We start from the raw sequence: 16,398 nt of genomic DNA, 5'->3' as shown, positions 1-16,398 counted from the left end.
ATTTGGATAAATTCCAATGTAAATGCATGAGCTACTAATTATTTTAGTGTTATTGTAACTGATTTCCTAGCAACTTTTAAACCTAGCCTATTAACTTAGCAGCCATATAGCGACTGTATCTGTGGCTAAAGCTCTGCATTAATTGAGGTACTAAAATCTTTTTACATTCAGGAGCGCAGGGGAATAATATTTGAAAGTATCTCGCTGATATCATTTGGATCAATTCCAATGTAAATGCATGAAACCTACAAATTATTTTAGTGTTATTGTAACTGATTTCCTATCAACTTTTAAACCTTGCCTATTAACTTAGCAGTCATATAGATGTATCTGTAGCTAAAGCTCTGCATTGCTCTATATTGGCAGAGCTGCCTATCAGGATGCGGATGTCTACCTACTGGATGACCCACTCTCTGCTGTGGATCCCCACGTGGCCAGCCACGTATTCCGTGAGTGCATCCTGAAGCTGCTGGCTGGCAAGACAAGGCTGCTTGTCACACACCAGCTGAACCTCTTGCCCCTCTGTGACCACATCATCGTCCTCAACAAGGTAGGAATACCAGCTCAACCTTCTATCGCTCTGTAACCACATCATCATCCTGAACCAGGTAAATCTACCAACTCAACTTGCTGCCACTCGTTGACCATGTCCTATCCTCAGCCAGGTACGCCTACCAGCCCAACCAGCTACCACTCTGTGATCAAGTCATTCTCTTCAACCAGGCAGACCTACCTCTACAACCTGCTGCCACTCTGTGGTCACCTCATCATCCTAAACCAGCTAGACCTACCAGCTCAACCTGTTGCTGTTCTGTGACATCATTATCTTCTGCCAGGTAGACCTACCAGCTCAACCTATTGCTGTTCTGTGACATCATCATCCTCTGCCAGGTAGACCTTCCTGCTCAACCTGCTGCCACTCTGCGACCACATCCTAAAACATGTGGGTCTATCACCTCAACCCACTACTGCTCTGTGACCACATGATCATCATCAACTAGACAGTCTTACCTGGTCACTCTGATACCATTCTGTGACCACATACTGTCATGAACCACATACGTCTGCCATATTAACCTGCTGCCGCTCTGCGACCATATAATCGACCGTAAACAGGTATGCCTACCTGTGACTGTCCTCTACTTCCAGAGAATCTTTCTTCCAAAGTACTATGAGGATAACCACAGGTTTATTTGAAAGTGTAGCTTGTATTTAACAAAAATCTCTGTGCAATGAAAAGTCCCTCACGACTGCAAAAGAGTTCAGGTGACTGTTTAGAAGGCAGGTAAAAGATGGGAAACACAAAATAACAGAACAATATCAGTGGCTTATGTCTGTGCCAGGCTCATACAGAACAAAACATGACGTTGTAAGAGGAAAAGCAGATTCTCTCAAGAAACCAGCATTGGCTTAAGAAAGGCTACTCGCATGAGTAATGCTACATCCTTCATTCAGATTTTTGCATATACTGGATACAGCACAGTTTGTACCTTCTGTCTTTGTAGTCTTCTTTCCGCAAGGCATCCAGTTATATATATCACCAATATAAAATCACGTGAAATACCTCCACAAATATGTACCTGATTTGTCGAATATTTGACTAATGGAACGCAGAATTTATATTGAATTATGAATGGGCAACAGAAATGAATATACATTGTGTGTACCCAAAGAAACGTAATAGGACATGTAATATCTCAATATAAAAAATGTATCGAATAGGATCAGCAGCAGTTACAGATTGTTTTCGGATAGTATTGTTATCCACTGCAAAGTACATTGTTGGACAATCGAAGGAACTATACAAACACTTGGAAATTATTTAGCTCAATCTAACCATGGTAGCTCTCTTCAAATGTTGGTAAACGCGACATGATGCCCATAAAAAAAGACAAAGAAAGACTTAGTACCCCATTACATGACTAATTGTGAACATCTTGAGCAACAAAAAAGAGAAAAACGCAATTAGTACCCATCAAAAAGGTCAGTAATGAACGTCTTAGGCAACAACAAAGAGAAAGAACCAATCAGTAACAAATTAAAAGGATTAGTGGTGAACATCCTAAGCAACAAAAAGAAAAAGAAAAAGTCGATTAGTACCCCATTACAAGATAAGTGACGAACATTTTGAGCATATTACAACATCTTGAGCGCATCACATCATATACACACACAGTTGGCCATTAAATTTGCACTAGCATGAAAGAATCTTCAAACTACCACTAAGTGTACTAAATATTTGGATACTTGAATTATTAGTATACCACACAAAGAAGGTGGGAGTAATGCCATCTACATTCCACTTATATGTAACATTCCACTTATATGTAACATTCCAGAGCGTGTATCTCATCCATAAATTGCATTAAAATGTTGGTTGTCAGTGAGAAGATTGTGTTAAGCCTCATGTGTAATATAAGTTTCTACCAGCATGCGTCGGAATTCGACAGAGGCAACAACATCATCTATATAGAGCGCAGTTTACCATTTTGAGGTATTGCTGCCCACATAGGGTGGGAACTCACAACTTTGACGCACTTATGGAATGAATGGGTTCAGGAAGGCCCTCCTCAATGCCATACGAGATCTCAAGAGCCAGACACACACCCAGCGACCCCGAAGACAGGCATATTATTTGCTCAGATGCACAGGATCGAATTAGGTACGTCTTGTAACCTGAGTGAGGACATGATTTTCTTTTCTTTTTTTTCCCAGCAAGACAAGCATCAACAAGAACAGTTTGACACCATCTGGAGAACCAAAGTGCTAGTACGGCAACCATTGTTGCAGCTTCCCTTGATGCTGCATCAGGGAGAGGCACGCCGACAGTGGCGCACTAAATCAAAACACTGGACATAAGAATGGCACCGCAACATCTTTTCCTATGAGGAGTGCAGCATCACAATGCACATATCCATGTGTGAAGGCTCTGACAAGCGGAAACATCGCGGAATTAAATTTAACATCGTCTTATGGGCCTGCCACCGGATGTGATGGTGTTGGGCACCACTGGGAACACAACACCATCACCTGTGGTTCATGCAGATGGTAGTTTAGACAGTACCTGCTACATTTCTGACATGTAGCTGCAGTATACCTCAAAGATCCCTGTGACATTATCTCTATCTGGCCACGATGTTCCCCAGGTCTCTCACCTACTGGGAACAACTGGTCACAGGTTGCTGAGTCACTGGCACACCATCTCCCGCCAGTCTCTGTGACTGGTGAATCCTTTCTCAGAGTTGAAGCAGCGTGGTACGATGTACCTGTGTCTGTTATACAAAGCTCTGTTTACCTCAATGCCCAACCAAGCCGGAGCCATTGTTGCTGCCTGATGTGGCAGCTCTTTGTACTGAATAACACACACTGTCAACTCCCAAATCATCTACAAATTTATTCATGTAATTCATGCTACTATGTTTGTTCCTAATACATGTTCAAAATTGGTTCAAATGGCTCTGAACACTATGGGACTTAACTTCTGAGGTCATCAGCCCCCTAGAACTTAGAACTACTTAAACCTAACTAACCTAAGGACATCACACACATCCATGCCTGCGGCAGGATTCGAACCTGCGACCGTAGCGGTCGTGCGGTTCCAGACTGAAGCACCTAGAACCGGCTATAATATATGTTAATACATGTCCAGTATCAAAGCAGTGATGATTAAACATGTCAGTGTTTGTGGGAAATAATAGATCTCATTCTCAATTAATATGGTCCTTTTATTTCTTCTGAGGATCCTGCATTCCTGCATATCATATGTCTATGAATAAAATATTTGTACTTTCAGCCAAGTATATATACCGGGTGATCAAAAAGTGAGTATAAATTTGAAAACTGAATAAATCACGGAATAATGTAGATAGAGGTGTACAAATTGACACACATGCTTGGAATGACATGGGGTTTTATTCGAACCAATAAAATACAAACGTTCAAAAAATGTCCGACAGATGGCGCTTCATCTGATCAGAATAGCAGTAATTAGCATAACAAAGTAAGACAAAGCAAAGATGATGTTCTTTACAGGAAGTGCTCAATATGTCCACCGTCATTCCTCAACAGTAGCTGTAGTCGAGGCATAATGTTGTGAACAGTACTGTAAAACATGTCCGGAGTTATGGTGAGGCATTGGCGTCGGATGTTGTCTTTCAGCATCCCTAGAGATGTCAGTCGATCACGATACACTTGCGACTTCAGGTATCCCTGAAGCCAATCATCGCACGGACTGAGGTCTGGGGACCTGGGAGGCCAAGCATGACGAAAATGGCAGCTGAGCACAGGATCATCACCAAATGACGTGCACAAGAGATCTTTCATGCATCTAGCAATATGGGGTGCTTTTTTTTGTTTCTAATAAAACCCCATGTCATACCAAGCATGTGTGTCAATTTTTAACTCTCTGTCTACATTATTCCGTGGTTTGTTAAGTTTTTAAATTTATACTGACTTTTTGATCAGCCAGTATAGAATGCAATTAGAATAGATAAATATCAAATATCAGAGAACACTTGGGCTGAGAGCAGTAAATAAAAACTGAGAAGGTATCCAGACACCTTACATGCATTACTTTTTTTTTTTTTTTGCAGGGTCGCATTGAATTTCAAGGAAGATTCAACGAGATTCAAGAAAACTACCAAGTTCTGACAAACATTATTTCCCTCAGTGCAACTGGAGGGCACATCTTGGAAGAGGCTGATGACGAAGAAGCTGAAAGTGAAGCTACGGTGAGGGTGCAATTGGTGTATTTTGGAAGATGTGATACTGAGACATTCTACATATCCCAACGCTGTTGTGAGCAGAACTTTTTTTTTTTTCTTGAGACATTAATCTGGCTCTGAGAAGGATTTGTACTGGTGACAATGCCCTCATACAGAGCCAACCATGAATACCAAGTTTTTGTGATTTTTATCATGTGTGAGGGGCATGAAAGGGAAGCAGTGATTGGGAAGGGAGTGAGACAGGGTTGTAGCCTCTCCCCAATGTTATTCACTCTGTATATTGAGCAAGCAGTGAAGGAAACAAAAGAAAAATTCGGAGTAGGTATTACAATCCATGGAGAAGAAATAAAAACTTTGAGGTTTGCCGATGACATTGTAATTCTGTCAGAGACAGCAAAGGACTTGGTAGAGCAGTTGAACGGAATGGAGAGTGTCATGAAAGGAGGGTATAAGATTAACATCAACAACAGCAAAACGAGGATAATGGAATGTAGTCGAATTAAGTCGAGCGGGTGATGCTGAGGGAATTAGATTAGGAAATGAGACACTTGACGTAGTAAAGGAGTTTTGGTATTTGGGGAGCAAAGTAACTGATCATGGTCGAAGGAGAGAGGATATCAAATGTAGACTGGCAATGGCAAGGAAAGCGTCTCTGAAGAAGAGAAATTTGTTAACATCGAGTATAGATTTAAGTGTCAGGAAGTCGTTTCTGAAAGTATTTGTATGGAGTGTAGCCATGTATGGAAGTGAAACATGGACGATAACTAGTTTGGACAAGAAGAGAATAGAAGCTTTCGAAATGTGGTGCTACAGAAGAATGCTGAAGATAACTAGTTTGGACAAGAAGAGAATAGAAGCTTTCGAAATGTGGTGCTACAGAAGAATGCTGAAGATTAGATGGGTAGATCATATAACTAATGCGGAGGTATTGAATAGGATTGGGAAGAAGAGAAGTTTGTGGCATAACTTGACTAGAAGAAGGGATCGGTTGGTAGGACATGTTCAGAGGCATCAAGGGATCACCAATTTAGTATTGGAGGGCAGTGTGGAGGGTAAAAATCGTAGAGGGAGACCAAGAGATGAACACACTAAACAGATTCAGAAGGATGTAGGTTGCAGTAGGTACTGGGAGATGATGAAGTTTGCACAGGATAGAGTAGCATGGAGAGCTGTATCAAACCAGTCTCAGGACTAAAGACCACAACAACAACATCATGTGTGAAAATCTCAGATTTTTTAAAAAATTCCATTAGTCTTATCATGCAGCAGTTGACAACTGTCATGTTCGTGGTTCTACCCCACGAAACGTGACGCACCGTACTGCTCCAGTACTGTGTGCACTATAGCTGCGGCTGACGTTTGCAGGCGCTCGAGGCAGAGGACCTCCCGTGGAGCGAGCAGAGGGCGGCCCCCTCCTGGCGCCTGCTGTGGGCCTACCTGCGGGCGGGTTCCGGTCCCCTGGGTCTGACCGGGCTGGTCGCCTGGCTGGTCGTATCCCAGGCCGTCGCACACGGGGCCATCTACTGGGTGGTCATCTGGTAACTAAGTCCACCTGCCCACTAAAGCACTGGGGCCTCCATTTCCTGGGAGACCAGTAGAGAGTGTACGTCTGAAGCACGTGTTGGCTTGATCTTAACTGATACAATCTCATCCTACAATAGTTAGATGTATGGAACAGCACGTGCTCTTGGGTGTAAACTACACAAGCGGCAAGACGCAGTCAATAGCTTCGCTGCACATTGCCGATGGTACAATTACCGACGACTGTGCCGCTAAAGCGGAGTTATTGAACGCAGTTTTCCGAAATTCCTTCACCACGGAAGACGAATGGAATATTCCAGAATTTGAAACACGAAGAGCTGCTAGCATGAGTTTCTTAGAAGTAGATACCTTAGGGGTTGCAAAGTAACTCAAATCGCTTGATACGGGCAAGTCTTCAGGTCCAGATTGTATACCGATTAGGTTCCTTTCAGATTACGCTGATACAATAGCTCCCTCCTTAGCAGTCATATACAACCGCTCGCTCACCGATAGATCTGTACCTACAGATTGGAAAATTGCGCAGGTCGCACCATTGTTTAAGAAGGGTAGTAGCAGTAATCCATCGAACTACAGACCTATATCATTGACGTCGGTTTGCAGTAGGGTTTTGGAGCATATACTGTATTCAAACATTATGAATCACCTCGAAAGGAACGATCTATTGATACGCAATCAGCATGGTTTCAGAAAACATCGTTCTTGTGCAACGCAGCTAGCTCTTTATTCGCACGAAGTAATGGCCGCTGTCGACACGGGATCTCAAGTTGATTCCGTATTTCTAGATTTCCGGAAAGCTTTTAACACCGTTCCTCACAAGCAACTCCTAATCAAGCTGCGGGCATATGGGGTATCGTCTCAGTTGTGCGACTGGATTCGTGATTTCCTGTCAGGAAGGTCGCAGTTCGTAGTAATAGACGGCAAATCATCGAGTAAAACTGAAGTGATATCAAGTGTTCCCCAGGGAAGCGTCCTGGGACCTCTGCTGTTCCTGGTCTATATAAATGACCTGGGTGACAATCTGAGCACTTCTTTTAGGTTGTTCGCAGATGATGCTGTAATTTACCGTCTAGTAAGGTCATCCGAAGACCAATATCAGTTGCAAAGCGATTTAGAAAAGATTGCTGTATGGTGTGGCAGGTGGCAGTTGACGCTAAATAACGAAAAGTGTGAGGTGATCCACATGAGTTCCAAAAGAAATCCGTTGGAATTCGATTACTCGATAAATAGTACAATTCTCAAAGCTGTCAATTCAACTAAGTACCTGGGTGTTAAAATTACGAACAACTTCAGTTGGAAAGACCACATAGATAATATTGTAGGGAAGGCGAGCCAAAGGTTGCGTTTCATTGGCAGGACACTTAGAAGGTGCAACAAGTCCACTAAAGAGACAGCTTACACTAGACTCGTTCGTCCTCTGTTAGAATATTGCTGCGCGGTGTGGGATCCTTACCAGGTGGGATTGACGGAGGACATCAAAAGGGTGCAAAAAAGGGCAGCTCGTTTTGTATTATCACGTAGTAGGGGAGAGAGTGTGGCAGATACGATACGCGAGTTGGGATGGAAGTCATTAAAGCAAAGACGTTTTTCGTCGCGGCGGGATCTATTTACGAAATTTCAGTCGCCAAATTTCTCTTCCGAATGCGAAAACATTTTGTTGAGCCCAACCTACATAGGTAAGAATGATCATCAAAATAGAATAAGAGAAATCAGAGCTCGAACAGAAAGGTTTAGATATTCGTTCTTCCCGCGCGCTGTTCTGGAGTGGAATGGTAGGGAGATAGTGTGATTGTAGTTCGATGAACCCTCTGCCAAGCACTTAAATGTGAATTGCAGAGTAAGCATGTAGCTGTAGATGTAGATGTGTAGTAACAGTTAGGAGCTAGAGGGAGACAGTCAGGGAGACGGACTCCCCTACCCTGTCTACAGGTTACAATGAGAGAGCCTTGGCCATCTACTCCTGGCAGACAAAGCACTGCGCAACCATGTATTCGGTTGGTACATACGTTCGTCGTGTTTTTGTTTTGCATCTTCGTATTCCTGTTGCTATGGCTTTACTTGTCGATTGTCATTTTTTATTTGTACACTACTGGCCATTAAAATTGCTACACCAAGAAGAAATTCAGATGATAAACAGGTATTCATTGGACAAATATATTATACTAGAACTGACATGTGATTACATTTTCACGCAATTTCGGTGCATAGACCCTGAGAAGTCAGTACCCAGAACATCCACCTCTGCCCGTAATAACGGCCTTGATACGCCTGCGCATTGAGTCGAACAGAGCTTGGATGGCGTGTACAGGTACAGCTGCCCATGCAGCTTCAACACAATATCACAGTTCATCAAGAGTAGTGACTGGCGTATTGTCACGAACCAGTTGCTCGACCACCATTGACCAGACGTTTTCAGTTGGTGAAAGATCTGGAGAATGTGCTGGCCAGGGCAGAAGTCGAAAATTTCCTGTATCCATAAAGGCCCGTACAGGACCTGCAACACGCGGTCGTGCATTATCCTGCTGAAATGTAGGGTTTCGCAGGGGTCGTAACACATCTGAAATGTAACGTCCATCGTTCAGAGTGCCGTCAATGCGAACAAGAGGTCATCGAGACGTGTAACCGATGGCACCCCATACCATCACGCCGGGTGATACGCCAGTATGGCGATGAGGAATACACGCTTCCAATGTGCGTGCGTTCACCGCGATGTCGCCAAACACGGATGCGACTAACATGATGCTGTAAACAGAACCTGGATTCATCCGAAAAAACGACGTTTTGTCATTCGTGCAGCCAGGTTCATCGTCGAGTACACCATCGCAGACGCTCCTGTCTGTGATGCAGCGTCAAGGTTAACCGCAGCCGTGGTGTCCGAGCTGATAGTTCATGCTGCTGCAAACGTCGTCGAACTTTTCGTGCAGATGGTTGTTGTCTTGCAAACGTCCCCATTTGTTGACTCAGGGATCGAGACGTGGCTGCACGATCCGTTACAGCCATGCGGATAAGATGCCTGTCATCTCGACAGCTAGTGATACGAAACCGTTGGGATCCAGCACGGCGTTCCGTATTACCCTCCTGAATCGACCGATTCCATATTATGCTAACAGTCATTGGATCTCGACCAACGCGAGCAGCAATGTCGCGATACGATAAACCGCAATCGCGAAACGCTACAATCCGACCTTTATCAAAGTCGGAAACGTGATGGTACACATTTCTCCTCCTTACACGAGGCGTCACAACAACGTTTCACCAGGCAACGCCGGTGAACTGCTGTTTTTGTATGAGAAATCGGTTGGAAACTTTCCTCATGTCAGCACGTTGTAGGTGTCGCCACCGGCGCCAACCTTGTGTGAATGCTCTGAAAAGCTAATCATTTGCATATCACAGCATCTTTCTTCCTGTCGGTTAAGTTTCGCGTCTGTAGCACGTCATCTTCGTGATGTATCAATTTTAATGACCAGTAGTGTAGTTCATTATTGCTCGTTGAGTTTAAATACTGTCATTTTGTAATTTGGAGAGTGGGGGAGGTGTGGACGCTATAAAATGGACTGCCAAGTGGAGAAATTGGAAAATTTCTGACGTATTCTTCTGTTTCAGTTTAATAGAGGGTTGACAGCACGGGAGGCAGCCACAAACATTTATGCTGTGTGTAGGGATAATGCCATTGGATAGAGCATGCAAGAAAATGGGTTCCTCTTTTTAAGGAGGATTGTTTCGACGTTAGTGACTCCCCACATTCAGGAAGATCTTTGGGGATTGATGAAAATCTTCCAAACGCGTTAATTCCCAATGATCCACGTTAATATACACGAGAACTTCCAGATGTGATGAACTGTGAACATTCCACCATCGTCCGACATTTTCATTTTCATGCAATGAGGAAGGTTCAAGAATCGGATGTATGGGTACAATATGCCCTAAGCCAAAATAGCAAAAGTTGGTAGGTGGCCAGATGTGCATCTCTGTTTGCTTGTCATGAACTGGCTCGTGAACAACACCGACCATTCCTACCCAGTATTGTTGTTGGTGGCGGGAAATGGTGTCTTTATGCTAACATAACGAAAAGAAATGAATGGTTGAGCCCAATCAAAACAGCAACTTCCCTTTACAAAGAGATGCTCGCGTCCACAAAAGGTAATGTTATGCATCTGGTGGGACAGCGACGGTGTGGTGGACTACCAACTGCTTCCCCCTGGTGTAACCCTCACTGCTGGCATGTATTGTCAACAGCTGAGGCGTCTTGCAGACGCAATCCAAGAACTTCCCCAAGATAACGCACCCCCCCCCCCCTCTTCATAGCATCCTGCCAGACTGGCGAAAAACACTGCACAGGCGTTGGGTTCGGAAGACATTCCGCGCGCCCCCTCACATTTTCACCTTTTCAGCTCTCTAGCGAAAAACCATCGAGGAACTTTCTTTCCAGATGAAAATGCGCTCCGAACAAGGCTCGAAGAGTTCTTCGCATCAGAACCACGTAAATGCGGAATCGAAAAGTTACGCCAGCGTTGGCAGACTGTTGTAAATAGTGAATGACGATGATGATGAGTTGGGTTGAGGGGCCGCTCGACATCACGGTCATCAGCGCCCTGACGAAAAATCAACAGGAGATCTCATGTGTGGGGATGAAGGTTGTCCCCACATGCAGAGCAGTTTATAACGTACTAAAGTCTGCCGCCCTTCCCCACCAGTTTAGGGATGAGGCCTGATAGTTCACAAAAGTTCACCACTCTGTTGACACTGGTATCGGTATCTGCGAGGACGGTGGGCAGATCTCCAGCGAGACCAAGGGCTGTCCTATTATTAGTATACAGGACACACGTAGCCACAATATGCTGAACTGAAAGCGACACGCTGCAAACTTCACAGAAAGGTGGATCCTCCTCCTCCCCTTCCCCCCCTCCCCACCCCCCCACCCCCCGGAGGAGGAAGCCACGTGTGAAAGGGCAATGCTCGATGCGCAGTCTGGTAAGCAAAACCACCTTCCAGAGGCGAGGCTGACACGAAGTCCGCCAAGCTTTTGTGGTCGGTTTGAGTGACCCAGTTTGTTGTCCGACACCAGCAACCATTCAGTCTCCCACTGACCGTGATGCATCTGACAGAAAATGAGATAATCGCATGCAACGGAATGGGACATTGATGGACAGCACCATCCCAACATGCTTCCTTGGCAGCTTTGTCAGCCATGTCGTTACCCTGTATCCCAACGTGGCCAGGTACCCAGCAAAAGATCACCTCCCTGCCACGGCGTTGGAGCCGCTGTAAGCAGTCATGGATGAGCTGATACATTTGGTGAAGTGCTTGCAGTGCACTAAGAGACTTGGAACAGACAAGAAAACTTGTGCGGTGATGTCTGTAAACAGTGAAGGAGAATATATTATCGCGGTGGTGATTCTTCAAGAAATCCTACATTTTACATTTAAAAAATCAGGGAAATCTGAGGGAATTCAGAAAATCTCAGGGAATTCTGTGTTGTTAACCTAGCATTGAGACTGAATTTTAATTAGTTTTATAAATCACAAATATCTCAAAAATGTATTAATTATAAGCATTATACCATATAAGTTATCGTTGTTTAAGAACTGCTGTTAATTTACTGCTTATGGCCAGTATATAGCTCAGCGGAGAGGAAAGAAAAGTCTTTACCGTGGTATGCTGCTTCCTGCTCCCCGTCCCTCCCCGCACCCCTGCTCCACTCACCATTAATTTATGGGGAGCTTCATGACACACATGTCTCCTCACATCTTGAATTCTCAGGGATTTAGTAGCCACCGTTATTATTTATGACCAAAATCTCTGTTACTGTATCTGTTGTATTTATCAAACTTACGGAATAACTTATGCACCAACCCAATAACAGAAAAATTAAATATTGTTAGGATTTAATAATTAATTCATAGAGTAATGTAGAATGATGTAAGATGTAATAAGTTAGAGAAAAAGTTAATAAGCAGTTTCCACGAAAGACGATAATTTTCATAATTTTTAACGGTGACAGGAAAAAGAGATAAAAGGCTGAAATCTGGAAAATATACGAATTTCAACGTAAAAATAAGATGTAGACGATGTGGTAAAATTTTCTTTAATGCTTTTCGCTATTTTTAAATGAGTCTAAATTTTGACCAAAAAAACCGATAAAAGTTAACATATAAGGAAGAATGGAGAAATTACTGAACAATATTTATTTAGAATGGTTGATGATGATTTACCAAATTAAAGTGCTGTTACTGGGCTTTACAAAAATACAGCAGTAGTACAGCAGACATTCCAGAGACTAGGGCCCACTCAAGATTTCATGGAAAAAATAATGTAGTTGTTGTTGTTGTTGTTGTGGTCTTCAGTCCTGAGACTGGTTTGATGCTGCTCTCCATGCTACTCTATCCTGTGCAATCTTCTTCATCTCCCAGTACCTACTGCAACCTACATCCTTCTGAATCTGTTTAGTGTGTTCATCTCCTGTCCTACCAACCGTTCCCTTCTTCTAGTCAAGTTGTGCCACAACGTTCTCTTCTCTCCAATTCTATTCAATACCTCCTCATTAGTTATGTGATTTACCCATCTAATCTTCAGCATTCTTCTGTAGCACCACATTTCGAAAGCTCCTATTCTATTTTTGTCTAAACTATTTATAGTCCATGTTTCACTTCCATACATGGCTACGCTCCATACAAATACTTTCAGAAACGACTTCCTGACACGTAAATCTATACTCGATGTTAACAAATTTCTCTTCTTCAGAAACGCTTTCCTTGCCATTGCTAGTCTACATTTGATATCCTCTCTCCTTCGACCATGATCAGTTACTTTGCTCCCCAAATACCAAAACTCCTTTACTACGTCAAGTGTCTCATTTCCTAATCTAATTCCCTCAGCATCACCCGACTCGACTTAATTCGACTACATTCCATTATCCTCGTTTTGCTTTTGTTGATGTTCATCTTATACCCTCCTTTCATGACACTGTCCATTCCGTTCAACTGCTCTACCAAGTCCTTTGCTGTCTGACAGAATTACGATGTCACCGGCAAACCTCAAGTTTTTATTTCTTCTCCATGGATTTTAATACCTACTCCGAATTTTTCTTTTGTTTCCTTCACTGCTTGCTCAATATACAGATTGAATAATATCGGGGAGAGGCTACAACCCTGTCTCACTCCCTTCCCAACCACTGCTTCCCTTTCATGCCCCTCGACTCTTATAACTGCCATCTGGTTTCTGTACAAATTGTAAATAGCCTTTCGCTCCCTGTATTTTACCCCTCCCACCTTTAGAATTTGAAAAAGAGTATTCCAGTCAACATTGTCTAAAGCTTTCTCCAAGTCTACAAATGCTAGAAACGTAGCTTTGCCTTTCCTTAATCTATTTTGTAAGAAAAGTCGTAGAGTCAGTATTGCCTCACGTGTTCCAACATTTCTACGGAATCCAAACTGATCTTCCCTGAGGTCGGCTTCTAGCAGTTTTTCCATTCATCTGTAAAGAATTCGTGTTAGTATTTTGCAGCCGTGGCTTATTAAACTGATAGTTCGGTAATTTTCACATCTGTCAACACCTGCTTTCTTTGGGATTGGAATTATTATATTCTTCTTGAAGTCTGAGGGTATTTCGCCTGTCTCATACATCTTGCTCACTAGAAGATAGAGTTTTGTTAGGCTTGGCTCTCCCAAGGTTGTCAGTAGTTCCAATGGAATACTGTCTACTCCCGGGGCCTTGCTTCGACTCACGTCTTTCAGTTCTCTGTCAAACTCTTCACGCAGTATCATATCTCCCATTTCATCTTCATCTACATCCTCTTCCATTTCCATAATATTGTCCTCAAGTACATCGCCCTTGTATAGACCCTCTATATACTCCTTCCACCTTTCTGGTTTCCCTTCTTTGCTTAGAACTGGGTTTCCATCTGAGCTCTTAATATTCATGCAAGTGGTTCTCCATTCTCCAAAGGTCTAATTTTCCTGTAGGCAGTATCTATCTTACCCCTAGTGATATACGCCTCTACACCTTTACATTTGTCATCTAGCCATCCCTGCTTAGCCATTTTGCACTTGCTGTCGATCTCATTTTCGAGACGTTTGTTGCCTGTTTCGTTTACTGCATTTTTATATTTTCTCCTTTCATCAATTAAATTCATTATCTCTTCTGTTACCCAAGGATTTTTAGTAGCCCTCGACGTTTAATTTCTTATGAAAAAAATCATAACAAATTAATAACACACGAAACTAAAATTAGGATATCTTCTTCAAATATATATCTGCAATAGAAAAATTGCAGAGGCTACACGATCGCAGTTAAGGAACTTATGAATGTGGCGGCAAGTAGAGAGGACGCTTTTTGAAGACTCAGAGAGACGGGCCAGCGTTTTGGAGGAGGCGAGTGTTCCGTCTGGCGGTCCGGCCCGGGCGTCAGCGTGGCTCTCGTCTAAACAACCCCTAGGGAGACTCGCCGTCCATTCGCTCAGAGTTCTCCGCCAACAGCGTGTGTCGCCGACAGTGTCGAGCTCAGCGATGAAAATGCGCTGTGCAGTAATATGCAAATGAAAACGCGATCCACCACATGGCTGTATACGGACACATTCGGTGATGTCGCGAAATTTTGACACCGTGAATGTTTACAGAACCAGTAAAAATGAACTGGCGCGTGACTTGCATTATTTGAAAAACTTCTTCCGTTTCGATATATACTGAAGCGCCAGAGATACTGGTATAGGCATGTGTATTCGAATACAGAGGCATGCCAACAGGCGGAATACGGCGCTGCGGTCGGCAACGCCTACACAGGGTGTTACAAAAACGTACGGCCAAACTTTCAGGAAACGTTCCTCACACACAAATAAAGAAAAGATGTTATGTGGACATGTGTCCGGAAACGCTTAATTTCCATGTTAGAGCTCATCTTAGTTTCGTCAGTATGTACTGTAATTCCTCGATTCACCGCCAGTTGGCCCAATTGAAGGAAGGTAATGTTGACTTCGGTGCTTGTGTTGACATGCGACTCATTGCTCTACAGTACTAGCATCAAGCACATCAGTACGTAGCATCAACAAGTTAGTGTTCATTACGATCGTGTTTTTGCAGTCAGTGCAATGCTTACATTGCCCATTTGATGTATGGATTAGCACGGGGCAATAGCCGCGGCGCGGTCCGTTTGTATAGATTTCCAGAACGAAGGTGTCCCGACAGGAAGACATTCGAAGCAATTGATCGGCGTCTTAGGGAGCACGGAACAGCCTATGACTCGCGACTGGGGAAGACCTAGAACGTCGACGACACCTGCAATGGACGAGGCAATTCTTCGTGCAGTTGACGATAACCCTAATGTCAGCGTCAGAGAAGTTGCTGCTGTACAAGGTAACGTTGGCCACGTCACTGTATGGAGAGTGCTACGGGAGAACCAGTTGTTTCCGTACCATGTACAGCGTGTGCAGGCACTATCAGCAGCTGATTGGCCTCCACGGGTACACTTCTGCGAACGGTTCATCCAATAAAGTGTCAATCCTCATTTCAGTGCAAATGTTCTCTTTACGGATGAGGCTTCATTCCAACGTGATCAAATTGTAAATTTTCACAATCAGCATGTGTGGGCTGACTAGAATCCGCACGCTATTGTGCAATCACGTCATCAACACAGATTCTCTGTGAACGTTTGGGCAGGCATTGTTGGTGATGTCTTGATTGGGCCCCATGTTCTTCCACCTACGCTCAATGGAGCACGTTATCATGATTTCATACGGGATATTCTACCTGTGCTGCTAGAACATTTGTCTTTACAAGTACGACACAACATGTGGTTCATGCACGATGGAGCTCCTGCACATTTCAGTCGAAGTGTTCGTACGCTTCTCAACAACAGATTCGGTGACCGATGGATTGGTAGAGGCGGGCCAATTCCATGGCCTCCACGCTCTCCTAACCTCAACCCTCTTGACTTTCATTCATGGGGACATTTCAAAGCTCTTGTCTACGCAACCCCGGTAGACTCTTCGTGCTCGTATTGTGGACGGCTGTGATACAATACGCTATTCTCCAGGGCTGCATCAGCGCATCAGGGATTCCATGCGACGGAGGGTGGATGCATGTATCCTCGCTAACGGAGGACATTTTGAACATTTCCTGTAACAAAGTGTTTGAAGTCACGC

General features: G+C 43.7%; 1 protein-coding gene across 1 annotated transcript in view; it reads left to right on the top strand.

The window, feature by feature from the left end:
- LOC126424723 (ATP-binding cassette sub-family C member 4-like) overlaps positions 1-16,398 on the top strand; it is a 176,113-nt gene that overhangs the window by 152,761 nt on the left and 6,954 nt on the right. The window contains exons 12-14 of the mRNA XM_050087443.1: positions 367-550; positions 4,593-4,730; positions 6,090-6,262. Of these exons, the coding sequence (XP_049943400.1) occupies positions 367-550; positions 4,593-4,730; positions 6,090-6,262 (495 nt within the window). The remainder of the gene's footprint in view (positions 1-366; positions 551-4,592; positions 4,731-6,089; positions 6,263-16,398) is intronic.

Source organism: Schistocerca serialis, chromosome 10 (genome assembly GCF_023864345.2).
Source record: "Schistocerca serialis cubense isolate TAMUIC-IGC-003099 chromosome 10, iqSchSeri2.2, whole genome shotgun sequence".
Lineage (NCBI taxonomy): Eukaryota > Metazoa > Arthropoda > Insecta > Orthoptera > Acrididae > Schistocerca > Schistocerca serialis.
This window is presented reverse-complemented; position numbering and strand designations above follow the sequence as displayed.